The 13,002-nt window shown below is 33.6% G+C and overlaps 1 protein-coding gene across 1 annotated transcript; it reads right to left on the reverse strand.

Moving 5' to 3' along the window:
- Positions 1–1,704: 1,704 nt before the first annotated feature.
- Positions 1,705–8,817, reverse strand: LOC114327385 (uncharacterized). The gene is made up of 2 exons (XM_028275983.2): positions 8,651–8,817; positions 1,705–2,179 (listed from the first exon to the last, which is right to left on the reverse strand). Exons 1-2 carry the CDS (start codon positions 8,660–8,662, stop codon positions 1,778–1,780), a joined length of 414 nt encoding a protein of 137 aa, XP_028131784.1. The 5' UTR covers positions 8,663–8,817; the 3' UTR covers positions 1,705–1,777.
- Positions 8,818–13,002: the final 4,185 nt, after the last annotated feature.

Here is a 13,002-nt window from a genome sequence, read left to right on the forward strand (position 1 = left end):
TATCTTGGCCATGTTATGAGGAATGAACAAAAATATGGCTTGTTGTAACTCATTCTTCAAGGCAAGGTATTTGGAAAGAGAGGACCAGGGAAAAGAAGAATATCTTGGCTTCAAAACCTGAGAAAGTGGTTTAATACATCGACAACCGGACTATTAAGAATAGCAGCACGCAAAGTTAGGATAGCCATGCTGATCGCCAACATCCGGAACGGATAGGCACCTTAAGAAGAAGAATAAAGAATGGCGGCGTGACAGAGCCCAATTTGAGAAATACGTTAGTATGTGGAAATTACTCTATAATTAAATAAAATATTTAAAAAAACGAGTCTGTATCGCCATAAAGAGGAACAAAAAATACACTTTCTTCAAATAAACTTTTTTATTATATGCCTAGATTTTGTGTTACATTGGAACTACTAAAAATCGATTATTTACAACAAGAAATCGAACTTGACTGACTTGCAAACATTTAGCGCACCTAAATGTAGCATGAGTATAATGATTATTGTTATCACAATACTGTGCCTTAGCTTATGATATTATAGTGTCACTTTCACTGTCGTACTGCCAGTCGACAGCCAAATCGATTTTTACCGCATACATTTACATTAACAGTTGACTGTTAATGATTATCATCGCAGATGAGGTTGTTGTCAATGGTCTTACGCATTGCAAACTATTTTTTTTTTCGATTATGTGCTCCTTTAAAGATGAGGCTACATTTTACAAAAACCGAACAGTGCATCTGCCTAATTTTCATTGCTATGCATCAACCAATCCACAATTTGTTAACAGTCATAGTCAAACTAGGTGGTTTACACATGTCTGGTATTGGTATTGTTGGGGACCATATTATTGGCCAACATGTTTTTAATGTTCGTGTGAATGGTACTATAAATCTGTATTTTCTGAATTATTTGCCATTACTACTAAAAATGTTCCACTTAATATTAGAAAAAGAATGTGGTTTTTACACGATGCGATAGGGCTCCAGTTCCTCATCAGTTCATTTTTTATGTGGGGACATATAAAAAAATTGTTTACCAGAAGCCTCCAACAATGCCAGATGATATGAAAAATATAATAAGAGAAGCTTTTAATAATATTGAGTTACACATGTTCAGAAATATAGCTCAGTCATTTGAGTATTGGTTACTTTGCATATACATACATTGGAGGTGGACATTTTGAACATTTACTTTAGACTTATTTCCTTAATATTACATTAATTGTTATATTCATTGCATATTGTTATGGTTGATATTTTGTATTAAGTAGTTATTTATTGAATAAAAATATTTTTTTTATTACTACACAGGAATAAGTATTTCTATTTAAAAAATTGAAGATGTTATTTATTCATTCCTTCTTCATATAGTGTCTATATTTCATAGCTTTATCGAAAGCAATAAAAATGGTCATAACTCGTTAAGTATCCTGTATGAAACTTCATTTTGTAGGAACATGGATTATGAAAAGAACCTAAATATGAGAAAATGTATAGGGTGTACTATCTAAAAAATTGTATGATTGGTTTACCCCGTAGTTATTAATCACCCTGTTTAATTCGGCATATTTTCAAAGCCTGAATAATATTATTACCTATATTTTTTCTAAAATAATATATTGATAGTAATTTTTGCTGCAAAAGGCTATCTGCACAGGTCGCTAGTATTTGAAGTATTTGAATAAAAGTACCATGAGTTTTATATATACAAAATTTTATTTTAATTTAACATCAGTTCCATAAACAGCGAGTTTTGTTGCATTTTTTTTTCTAACCATGTAGACCCAAATGGCCAGCTCCCAATCCATGACCCCATCCGCCGAGTCCAAGACCCAAACCGGCGCCGGCGTGTCCCAATCCTCCCAATCCCAATCCCAAACCTAAGGCTCCGGGACCAGCAAGGATAGCACCGTGTCCGTTGGGTCCAGTTGGTCCTACAGCTCCGTGTCCATTAACTACTCCAGCGGGTCCAACGGCTCCAGCTCCGGTTACGACTCCGGATGGACCGGCTGCTCCAGCTCCGGTTACAATTCCAGATGGTCCAATTGGGCTAAGTGCGTGTGGGTTGATGATGCCAGCATGGCCTCCCCATCCCAAGCCACCCAAGCCCAAGCCCAAACCGAGGTGAGAGGCAGAGGCGGTGGCTACCATAGCGAAGAAAGCGAAGGCAATCTGTAACAAAAAAGAAGTTGTTTAGTATCTACATAAAAATACGGTAGAAAAGCGCTTAGAACACAATATGGAGACACACAGAGTATTTATTGACCTTAAAAAGGCGTATGACAGTATCCTATTGACTAAGCTGTGACAGGTGCTAGAAGACAAGAAAATTCCACCGATTTTCATTAATGCTTTGAGGAAGTTTTACGACGATATGACGAGTTCAATAAAGATTGGACAAAAAGTGAGAAACAATTTAAAGTTGACCAAAGGAATTCGCTGGTACGCGAAAATTTCGTGGTAAACGGGACTGTACTGCATCTACGCTATTTAAGATTTATTTGTAAGGGGTTTTGGATATTTAGAAAAGAAAATGTGATCCTATAAAAATGTGAAAAAGTAATACTTGCAAAAGATCAAGATAACATACACACATGTTGCTAAAAATAAATGTCTAAAGAATCTATTACTTGCCGTTTATCAATTAATCCATTAAAACAGAGTATGCAGTAGTGGTACGTGAAGAAAACACTTATAATTAAGAAGCATTACAAACGATTGTCAAAATACGAAAAAAACCGCTACTAGAGATGGTTAAGGTAATTCAGCAATACGTCAACTGAATAGTGTACTCTGGAATAATCACATTACTCGAAACACAAAATCTAGGATATACAAAAGTATCCTAGAAAGTATTGCTAAAGTTTTTTCCAACCTAAGAAGACCGCTTTGCAATTAAATGTTGATAACTTTATTACTAGCGGACCAGATGAGCGGCGATATTATTTTACACTATCTGTATGAATACCATTTTATTGGTCTGTTGTGTTAATCAGCACTCCTCAACAAGTTTTCGTTTATTCGTTTTAATATTTTATTGCAATAGTACGGAATATACAGTGCGCTGGAATAAGTGTTACCCCCCTTAATGACTTATTAATTTTTAGCACATAAGCAAAACGCTCGGAGAGGTCGATTTTTAAAATAATCATAGTATATTATAGCATCAATGTTTCGAACTTTACGCGGTCCCTCTTGAGGTGACAGTGATAACTTTGATTTTTTTTTTAAATGGGAAAGTACATCATGTGACACCTCATTTAAAAGCTTTTGAAAGACTGATTACAAATATGTATAATACTTTAATCCTTTTTGAGAAAGTAAGCGCAAAATTTCGGTCGAAATATTGTAAAATGAATTCATTTTTTTCGAATCCTTAGAAAACTAATAAGCATTTTAAAAAAATTTAAACTCAGAATGAAATAATACAATATTATCGAGGGTCAAAAGTCTCTGAGAACTTCTATAATGATTGTTTTAATAAGTCACAGGGGTGAAAAAAAAGAAAATTTAGTCGAATATTTTATTTCAAATATATCATTTAAAATAAATTTTTGTTTATTCTAAGGGACTTTCAGCCCTCGGTAATAGTGTAATCTTTTATTCTGCGTTTAAATTTTTCAAAGTAGTTTTCTCAGGATTCGAAAAAAATGAATGCGTTTAAAAAGAATTCGATCGAAATTTTGCGCCTACGCTCCTAAAAAGGATTAAAGTATTATACATTTTGTAATCAGTATTTCAAACACTTTTAAATGAGCTATCACATCATGTACTTTCCCATTTAAAAAATCAAAGTTTTGCCTGTCACCTGAAGAGGGATCGCGTAAAGTTCTAAACAGTGATGTTATAATATACTTTGATTATTTTAAAAATCGACCTGTCCGAGTGTTTTGCTTATGTGCTAGAAATAAATAGGTTATTAAGAGGGGTAACACTTATTCCAGCGCACTCTATCTTATTTAAACAGTGAATTTACTTGTTAATTTTTTGTTAATTTCTTGTGACGTATCGTATAATATAGGTTTAGCCAATAATCAAAGTTATGCCTTTACAAAACCATTTTATTTAAAAAATATAAGGAATACCATGTGTCATAATTATTATAATCTCCTTTATACACGTTTACACGTAAAAAAAATTGTTTAGTAAATATGTACATATTTCTTAAATCCACCCAATCATTGGAAAATGATTCATGGTATTTAAAAATATCTATTAACGACACTGTTATCGACAAAGTCGATCAAATTCAAACTTGTCATCATATTATACTTTTGTTTATCGTTCAAAATTAAATGATGGTTGTGAATTGTCTTGGTGTTATTTAATATTTTAGCAAAATACACAATCAGCAAAAATCTTATTTAAAATATGCGAACCGTTTTTGCAATCACTACACTTGTTTAAACTTTTAAACCTTTTGTTTTGTTGAAAACTCGGAAGTGATTTAGTGCCAGTTTGTTTCAAGGTTATATTTAATACAGTGTCTGTATAAAGTAAAGTCCTGGATGTATTTTATTCAAATTTGAACATACCAGCAACTTGTCAGGTATTTGCCAATTTTACTGCATGCAAATCCATTCTTATAATTTTCATTCTACGCGAAATAGAGATCTTAATGAACATTTATGTTTAATGTTTAATATTATATTTTCAGTAGATTTGTTAATTTTTGCCATGGAAAATGCTTTTGTATTATGTAATTTATTAACTTTTTATTGTCTGTAGTTAGTTGATTAATGTCGGTTTATATTATATTATTATCATGTATTGTCACTGCATAACGTGGATTGTGTGTATGTTAAATTTAGTTTTATTGTAATGTACTTACTACAATTTTATGCTGTCACACTTTCATTTAATTCATTTAATTTTATTTTTTGTTTTTTCTTTTCTTTTACTGTTTTACTGGACTTTACTACTACTCCTTTTATTTCTACTTATTTTTTATATATGTATATTTTTTATGAAATTGGGGAAACCCGTAAATAAATAAATTTGATGTTGACAAAATAATTTCGGGTATTCAAAATATTCCGTCCCACTTCTTTTAACACGCCTTGTATATACATATTATATTCATTTTGTTTTACTTTGATAGAGTAAAATCCAATATTCTTACTGAACGTAAAATACAGGAAATTAAATATTTTTACTTTTCAAGCGATCGGAATTAAATATTAACGCCCCACTGTTTGAGACCCACTGATCATCTCTTAATGGCATATTATCGGCCGTCATAGGGTAAAATGACTTTATATATGGTTCCGAGCTATGGGTAATAACTAAAAAAGACGCATCCAAAATAAAAGTAGCGGAAATGAATTATTATACTACAAGAGATAGCGTAAGGGATACTGAAATCAGAGAGCGCATGAGAATAGACATTGATATCCTGGAAACTATAGAATGCAAACGGCTGAAATAGTATGGTCATGCCAAAAGGATGAATAGTTAAAGATGGCCAAAGAGAATACTACAGTGGCTCCCCACCAACTGCAGAAAAATGGGAAGACCAAGAAGATCATAGAGACAAGAAGTAAATGGTGCAATGGAAGAGAGGGGTCTATAAGCAGACGAAATAAATAATGAACGGGGACTATACAACTATTGATAGCACGAGGAAGTATATAATACTGCCGAACAATAAGAAAAATATCTTCCATTCGATGGGCAGATCAAATGAAGACACTGATGGAAAAAGCCCTACATAAAGCCTTTCATGTGGCACAAGATCGCAGCCAATGAAGACAGCAAGCTAACAATATTTCATCTCGCCCTGACAAGGGTTAATCAGTAAAGAAGAGGAGGAGTTTTTAATGGACAAGATAAATTCTCCCAGGAAGAGATTACAGAAGAACACCCGCCTCAGTTCAAATACAACATCGACGCACTGAAAGATAATTCAATCTCCTTTCTTTTTAAATTAAGGCTGAGCCAAAAGATAACCAATACACAGTTTAATACAAGAACAGCAGTTGAAAAATATGATCGGCTAAAAAAGTGCTTACATGAAGCTGCATTCGAAGCGTTAGGGGAAAAATCCTCAAATAACACTCATCACCCTTGGTTTACAGATTCTTTAAAAGAAAAGACGAGGGAAAAAAAGAAGCATATCAAAAATGGCTCAGTACCAATTGCTAAGAAGACCAAAAAACCTACGCAAGAATAAGAATGGAAACAAAAAAGAAGTGATTAAAACCAAAGAAAATATGTGGCTGAAGAAATGTGAAGAAATAGACACTCTTGTGGGAGGAACAAAAAGCAGAGAAGCTTGGAGAACAATATCAAATACAAGACAAAACGTACAAGAAAGATGCCAGATATCCCTTATAAGTATAAAAGAGTGGGAAACATACTTTAGAAACCTATTGCAAGAGAATAGACAGGAATATGTATAAAGCAAACCATCATTGCCCCAAACAACCTGGAACAACTAGAAGATATAACTATTCAAGAACTAGAACTAACGTTAAGAGAAATGAAAAACAATAAAGCTCCTGGTCCCGGAGGTATTCCAATTGAACTCATTAAGCACAGCACGACACAGGCAAAAGAAATTTTAATTGAAATATTCAACGGATGCCTTTCAGGCAATAGTGGCGTGCCCTCTGAGTGGAAAAACTCCATAACTACCCCTATATACAAAAAGGGTGGTAGAAAAAATTGTAATAATTACAGAGGCATTAGTGTGACCAGCTCAGTTGGAAGACTGTACGGACGAATAATAAAGAAACGGATAGAAAAGGAGTGGCAAGATTCCGAAGAACAAAGTGGATTTAGGGCAGGTAGATCATGCACAGATAACATTTTGTGCATAAGGCAATTACTAGAAAAACGTTCTGCTAGAAATCTAGAAACTCACATGGTATTTGTAGACTTAAAAAAGCATACGATACCGTTCCCAGAGAAAAAATGTTTGAGGTATTACAACAAACCACTTTAAATAGAAAATACATCCAAACAATAAAAGATCTCTATACTAATGCAACAACAGCAATTAAAATTGGAACGAAACTTTCAAATACCTTTGAAACTTCGAAAGGCCTTTTGCAGGGATGTTGTCTGTCGCCCACTTTATTTAAAATTTACCTTACACATGTGTTAAAATATTGGACTAGGAAATGCCAAACAATGGGAATACCAGTAGGAGATTCTTATTTGTATACGTTGCCATTTGCTGACGACCAAGTTGTGATTGCTGCTGATAAAGATGACGCCAGTTACATGATTAGAAAATTGAAAGAGGAGTACCGAAAATGGGGCTTGGAAATCAGCATGGAGAAAACTGAATACCTTGTAGTCGGAGGTGATACTGAAGACTTAGAATTAGAAGGGGAATACATAAAAGGATGTGATGAATTTAAATATCTAGGTTCTATTTTTGACAAAAACTCCACATGCGATCAAGATATAGAATATTGAATAAGTCAAGGAAGAAAAGCTATAAAAGAGCTGAATGGCATTTGGTGGAGTACAGGATTGCAAAATCAGACAAAGAAAAAAATCTACCAAACTATCGTGGAAGGAATTGTCCTGTACAACTCGGAAGTGTGGGAAGTAAAAGACCGACAAAATAAACGACTACAAGCTTTAGAAATGGACGCGCTTAGAAGAAGCTGCAGAATATCTAAACTGCAGCATATCCCAAACGAAGAAATAAAAGGAAGAATGGAAGTAAAAAATGATATTATAGACAGAATAGAACAAAAAAGATTGATATGGTACGGGCACGTCCAGAGAATGGGACCAACAAGATGGCCCAAGAAAATGATCCAGTATGCACCACCCGAGAGAAGAAAAAAAAAAGCAGACCGAAGAGAACATGGTTACAAGATGTAGAGAAAGCAATGAAGAGTAGACAACTCAACGAGGAAGATATTCGTGACCGAAAAGCATGGCGAATAGGATGCGGGAAACGGCGAATGCTGTAGAACATCCGATATATATAAGATAAATTCTCGATACAAACTTCTTGGAACTCTTGTCAACGAGACTAACACACATTTAGAAGAAACTCGATCACGCATTGAACAAGCCTGAACGGCATACGTCAAAATGAAAAAAAAAATGTTGACTCTACTGCATATTTTGAAGACCTTAAGAACTAGAATGGTTAGGTATTATATATTTCCCGTACTGATATACAGCGTAGAAAGCTGGACAATAAATAACGAACTCCTCAAAGAGATGGAGGCCTTTGAAATGTGGTTCTACAGATTCTTTTTCAGAGTGTCCTGGATGGATAGAATTACAAATTAGGCGGTGCTGAAAAACCTGAATATTGAACCTGAAGTTATGATAACCATTAAGAACAGAAAACTGGAGTTTTCTCTAGAGAAACTAAGTTTCAAAACACTTCAGCTCATAATGCAAGGAAAGATAGTTGGATGTAGAATAGTGGAACCAAGAAGAATTTCTTGGCTGCGAAACTATCGTGAATGGTCGGAGGCCTTTGTCCAGGAGTGGATGCAAACAGGCTGAAGAAGAAGAAGTTTATGGATATTCTCTAAGTGTACTTACTAAAATTTTTATTTTTCTATCCCACTTGTGATTGCTTTAGAGTTTTCTTAAAAAAAATCTGACCACAAGAATAAAAATAGAAGATAATAATATATTTGGTGTAATTTAAAAACTGCTTACCATGGAGTTCATGTTGAGTAGTTGACTGAGACACAGGACCAAACTGATACTATTTTCATTTTACCCTGTGTTTATATACATATTCAAATACCGAAAATGACCTTCGACAACATTTCGCCCTGTTTTTATAGCGGTAAATGATTGTTCCTTCGAATTAAAGAAACCAATGCACTGGCCATTGGTTCTAAGCACCCATAGCGCCCATAGTAAATGAGCTTTGATTTTTTAATCGGTTTTCTGGTACGCTATAACGGGTAAAACGACTATTCTCATTGTTGGTGCTGGCGTGAAAGGAGAAACATCATGTCGAAGTTTAAACTAAATAAATTTGTTGCAATAACAATAGTTCCTCGAAAATTTGCTAGTGATGTTTATGTGTTTGCTTGTTTATTCTGTATTAAGAGATTCTCTTATCGGATAAAAAAATGAGTTGGCCATAGTAATTTCTAATCAAGAATAATGTTCATAACTAAACAAAACGCAACATACAGGGTGGCCGGACTAAAGCGAAACGTAGGCATTATCAGGAACTACGACACAATTTTTGAAAAACCCAACAGGTCAATTTTTGATTAATGAGGGACACATTTTTCCTACATTTTCGATTATTTTACTTTGACAACGGAGGTCAAATGAGATATCGTTTGTTGGTTTATTTTTTAGATGATCGAATGGTGAAATTAATACCTCCAGCGTCCATATAATTATAAAGATTTGTTCGAAACGTTCTTCCACATTCCGAAGTATTTGCGGAGTGATGTTGTAGGAATTCATTCACAATTCCTTGACGTAAATTGTCTAAAGATACGAGTGTTGCTCTATAGATTTTACTTTGTAGATGTTCTCACACAAAAATCCAGGGAAGGCCAATGTGGTGACCGAGGAAAGCATTCGATGCTGCTTCTTCTTCTTATTTACGTGCCATCTCCGCGACGAAGGTTGGCAATCATCATTGATATTCTTTTGACAATACAGCCCGAAAGAGTTCAGTTGAGATGCATCCAATCCATTCTCTGAGATTTCTCAGCCAGGACATTTTTCTCCTACCTATGCTGCGCCTTCCTTGAATCTTTCCCTGCATAATTAATTTTAGGAGTTCATATCTGTCATCACGTGTTATATGACCCAAGTATTGAAGTTTTCTTATTTTGATGGAATCCAGTATCTCCCTGTTGTTCTGTATTCTTCTATAGAAACTCCTATGCAGTCTCTGAAGAACCTCTAACAAGAGGTGAAATCGTCGATAAGAGTGCTGGCTGCACTCTCTGATCTAAGTAAAAGTTAAGACAGTTTTGGCTTGGCATTGCAACTGAATAAAAATGGCATACATTTTTATTTTATATTAGTATTACTCCTATAGAGTAACTAGGTCCATTTTCCGTTGGAACTTTACTACGCTGCAGAATTGCATAGTGTAAAATTCCTTCCCTTTTGTCTTCACTGCAGCATCCATTTGGCTTGCATATTGTAGAAGCCTTGGAGGTGTCACCAGGAAAATGGGCCAATAAGTTTTTCAATTAATAGTTATTTATGATATAAGTGTTAAAAGTACACGTTTAAGACACACATGTGAAAGTTTGCAGAATGAGCGATAGCGAGTTCTGCAATTTACATGAGTGCCTTAAAAATGTACTTTTTAACACACATATCATACAATATTTTTTCTACAAACGTAATTACAGGACAATATCTACAAAAACTTTTACTTGAACTTGACTGACATTCCATTTTTATATTTTTTTTGACATTACATCAAAATTGTCTATACGGTCAATACGAACTGCAGTGCCTTAAAAATAGTTTAAAGCACTAGTGCCTTAAAGTAGCATTTTTAACGCTCGTATGGAGTGCTGTAAATTGCATTTTTAACACGGTTGTAGAAAAAAATCTTTTAAAAATGTTTTATTTACAAATATTTTTATTAGGTTGAAAAACTTAGTCTTTTATGGATTTCATTCAAAAGACTACATTTATTCGGATATTTCATGTGTAGCTCTTAATTACTAGTGTCTGGTAAGATTTAATTTTTATATGAATAAATTATTATCCGACATAATTGAATATAAATGTGCAAATTCTCGTTAAAGAAACATATTCCATTCAATATAATTCTATTTCATTCGATTAATATGTATCTACATATATCGAATAAAAAAGTAGTGTTACTTTACATAATTTGTTATGTTTGACATTTAGAATTTTTGCTGCTTTGTCTTTTACTAATTAATATGGAAAATTATTGGAAAATATCTCACAAGAGTTATTACGATAATTATTGATATGAAAATTATTTTTTAATGGATGTAATGGGTTAAATATTTAAATATAAATGCTATTAAATGATTACTACTAAAATAAAAGCAAATGGTAGGAAATTGTTTTGAAACTTCGCTCATTTATACCTTTTTTATGTACTGATCATTCTGAATGACGTGACAGATATCTATACATTACCATTATCAATATAGTTTCTGTATCAGTGATGAGTGCGCTAATAATCGGCAAAATATTGGAAAAGACGGAAAACATAATATTGACGAAAAACATTGTGAAATAAAAAGAGATGAAACTAGAACAGGTGGGAAATTATCAAAATAAACCTATAAATTCACGTTACATTGATCGTTTCTCACCTTTAGACGTATCGGAGTTAAAGTGTCACATGAGAATTTTATAAAATTCTCCTGTCACAGTGACAGTTGCCCAACTCCTCCGATACGTGTTAAGGTGGGAAACTATCAATATAATGTAAAATAGGTTTGTATACCCTGTTCTACGAACATACGCCTGTTTCGGATTACTTCGACAACGAATATTTTACTGTGCAAAATAAGAAGAAGGAAAGTAAATTGCAAATTACATTGCTGTTTATTGGAATAATTATTAGCGCCATTTACTTTCGTACTTTTTATGTTGCACAGTAAAATATTCGTTGTCGAAGTAATCCAAAACAGACGTATGTTCGTGGAATGGCCCATATTGATTATTTCATTCATAGGAGATTCTGACCAATAGAAAGCTACAGAAATCTAAATTAAATCGATAATTTTTGATAATTTCCCGTCGTCAAGTATATTACGTCCGATGCCCTTCGTTGCTACGAAAAAATACATTGAGTGACATTAATCACAATTAATGTTTTAAAAATTATAAAAGTGATGACTTTCAACCGTCAAATTAATATTTTATAACAACTGTTTGTTTAATTGTACTAATTTGTACTTACATAAATAAATTACAATAAAATTTTGGTTTTGAATAGTTTTATTCATGAAATAATCGCAACGAGTTGCACTCGATCTCTAAAATTAATATAGAATTTTAGAGCTCTTGTGCAATTACTACTGATAATTTCACACCTTTACTAGTATCTCTTTTTACTTCACAACGTATTATGTTTACCGTCTTTTCCGTTATTCTGCAGGTTATTAGCGCACTATCATTGTATATTATATTCGAGTTACTTGGAGCTGCTCTCATTTGTATTATTTTTTGTTATCCTTTTCTTGGTTGTTTGGGACTTTCTTGCTTAAGAGCAAACAGTAGCGATCAACAGGTAGCAACAAACGCGTTCCAAGATTGCGGCTCTAATTTTGAATATTTTGTCGAGATATTTGGCACACATATTCGTAATATAATAAAGAATGGCGGTACAGAGCCCAATTTCAGAAATATGTTAATATGTGGAAATTACTCCATAACTAAATAAAATATTGAAAAAGGGAGCCTGTACCGCCATTAAGAAAGACACAAAAATACACTTTCTTCAAATAAACTTTTTTATCCCGTGCCTAGATTTTGTGTCACATTGAAACTACTAAAAATCGATTTTTTTATAACAAGAAATCGAACGTCACTGACTGGGCAAATTTCGCGCCTATGTGTATAAAAATGATTATTGTTTTTGATAGTATAAACGTCACTCTCAGTGTCGAATTACCACCGCATTGTTGCCTCACTTTTGAAAGTTCGCAGAACTTTCGCAATCTTGGACCGCGTTTGTTGCTACCTGTTGATCGCTACTGTGTGCTCGTAAGTTTGACTATTATCAATATATGGTCACTGTCATCGTCTGCACCTCTGTAGCTTCTACAATCAGTCGCGAATTTTTTGTGTTTTCTTTCAGAACATGGTCTTATTGATTTCTTTTTTTTTCAGCAGGAGAGATCCAGGTTGTTTTATGTGCATGTTTATGATTAAATTGTGTATACTTGCTATCTTAAGGTTACGTTCCATTAAAAATTCTATGTATTAGTTTTTTCCATTGCATTCCTTTTTTATTCAGATTGCTACCATGTGTCATATCTTCTCTGTAAGTAGATTTATTTACAGTTAGGTCTGGATCCCGCGTA

Source organism: Diabrotica virgifera, chromosome 7 (assembly GCF_917563875.1).
Source record: "Diabrotica virgifera virgifera chromosome 7, PGI_DIABVI_V3a".
Classification (NCBI taxonomy): domain Eukaryota; kingdom Metazoa; phylum Arthropoda; class Insecta; order Coleoptera; family Chrysomelidae; genus Diabrotica; species Diabrotica virgifera.